Below are 1,542 nucleotides of genomic sequence, written 5' to 3'. Positions count from 1 at the left end.
GGGCGCCCCTGCTGCCCCGCCCTCCCCACGTACCCAGGTCGTTCCCGGCGGTCCAGGTCTCGTCGTAGTCGAAGTGCACGTCGCCCTCGCGGTGGGTCTTGGGGAAGAAGGCGTGTGCCAGGATGCCCCCGGGGCCGTCGAAGGGCAGGTTGTCTCCGTGCCAGTACCTGGGGAGAGGCTGAGGTGAGAGAGCGAGAAGCCAGACGAAGCAGAGGACGGCGAGGCCTAGCCAGCTGGGCTGAAGTGACTTGCCCAGGGTCACCCAGCGAGGCCGTGTCTGGCTCTCTCCACTGGGCCACCCACGGGGATGGGCGGAAGGTGCACTGCCTGTGTTCCAGCCCACCCTGAGAAGGTGACTTGGGGCAGGTGTCTAGGCTTGTGGCGCCAGGTGCGCCCCCTGGTCCCCCTCCCCCTCGGGGGCCGCTTCTGGCCCAGACTTGGGGCCCACCTGGTGAAATCGATCATGATGTCCGCCCGGCCTGCCCGCACCTCAGTGAAGGTGAGCGGGGTCACCTCACTCCACACCCGGAGGGCCTCGGCCATCATCTCCTGGACCTGCTTCTTGACCAGCTGCCAGGGGAACCGGATGATTCTGAGTGACGCAGGAAGAAAGGTCGGGGCTGGGCCATGAGGCAGGACCCCCCCCATCCCCCAAACCCAACCACAGCCATGAAAAGGGAGGGAAGGAGGGAGGGCAAACCCGTAGCAGCCTCTGGGCCAAGAGCTCGCCTCATTGAGTCATCGCAACCTGCAAGGCAGGGGCTGCCAGGGTTCCCATTTTACAACTGGGGATACTGAGGCAGCGCTTAAGTGACTTGCCTAGGATGACTCAGCTAGGCAGTGTCTGAGGCTGGGTAGGAGCCCAGGGCCCCCCAGGTGCCTCTGGCAGGCTCCCTCCTGTCTCCTCCATCTATGCCCAGAAAAGCTGGGGGGACAGGGGAGCACGCATGCCCCGAGGATACTCTGTAGGGCCCTCCCAGCTCTCCAAAGGAAGATGGAGGGGGCCACCCAGGACAGCTTCCTCTGGAGCCAGCACTTCCCTACCTGTAGGTGAGGTTGAGCTTCTCCCAGCGCCCCCCAGACAGCACGAAGCGCTTCTGCCGGTTTTGGAGGCGCAGGCCCGGAGGCAGGTTGGGCACCCCACAGCGGGGACGGCCCTGGGCTGTGGCCCTCTGAGGGGCAGATGGCTCAGGAAGGGCTGCCTGGGAAGCTGCAGCTGCCTGGGGGCCAGCCTGGAGCCAGTATCCATCCTACCCAGAAAGCAGAGAGGCCTCAGAGCTCCAGCCAATGGGGGGGGTGGCCCCAGAGCAACCCCCCTTCTCAACTGGGCTCTGACTGCCAGGCCAGGCCCCACCCCCCAGCCCGGACCTTTCCCCCTCCCTTCCCCTCAGTCCCTTTGGGGCTCAGAGCTCAGTCCAGGCTCCAGGGAGGACAGTTAGCCAGGAGAAGGCAGGTAGGGAAGTGGGGAGACACTCTCTGCCATCTGGCACAGCCTTTGGAGAGCTCTGCTGGAGGGAGCTGCCCGTCAGTCAGCAGAGGAAA

At 65.4% G+C, this 1,542-nt stretch overlaps 1 protein-coding gene across 1 annotated transcript; it reads right to left on the bottom strand.

Moving 5' to 3' along the window:
• Window positions 1-33: 33 nt before the first annotated feature.
• Window positions 34-1,250, bottom strand: LOC123255739 (stromelysin-3-like; the record flags this gene model as incomplete). Its single annotated transcript, XM_044684480.1, has 3 exons — window positions 34-167; window positions 449-592; window positions 1,045-1,250. Coding segments are annotated over 3 exons (484 nt in total), but the record flags the coding sequence as incomplete, so codon positions are not given.
• Between the last annotated feature and the right edge of the window lie 292 nt (window positions 1,251-1,542).

The sequence above is a fragment of the Gracilinanus agilis genome, unplaced genomic scaffold, assembly GCF_016433145.1.
Source record: "Gracilinanus agilis isolate LMUSP501 unplaced genomic scaffold, AgileGrace unplaced_scaffold509, whole genome shotgun sequence".
Lineage (NCBI taxonomy): Eukaryota > Metazoa > Chordata > Mammalia > Didelphimorphia > Didelphidae > Gracilinanus > Gracilinanus agilis.
This window is presented reverse-complemented; position numbering and strand designations above follow the sequence as displayed.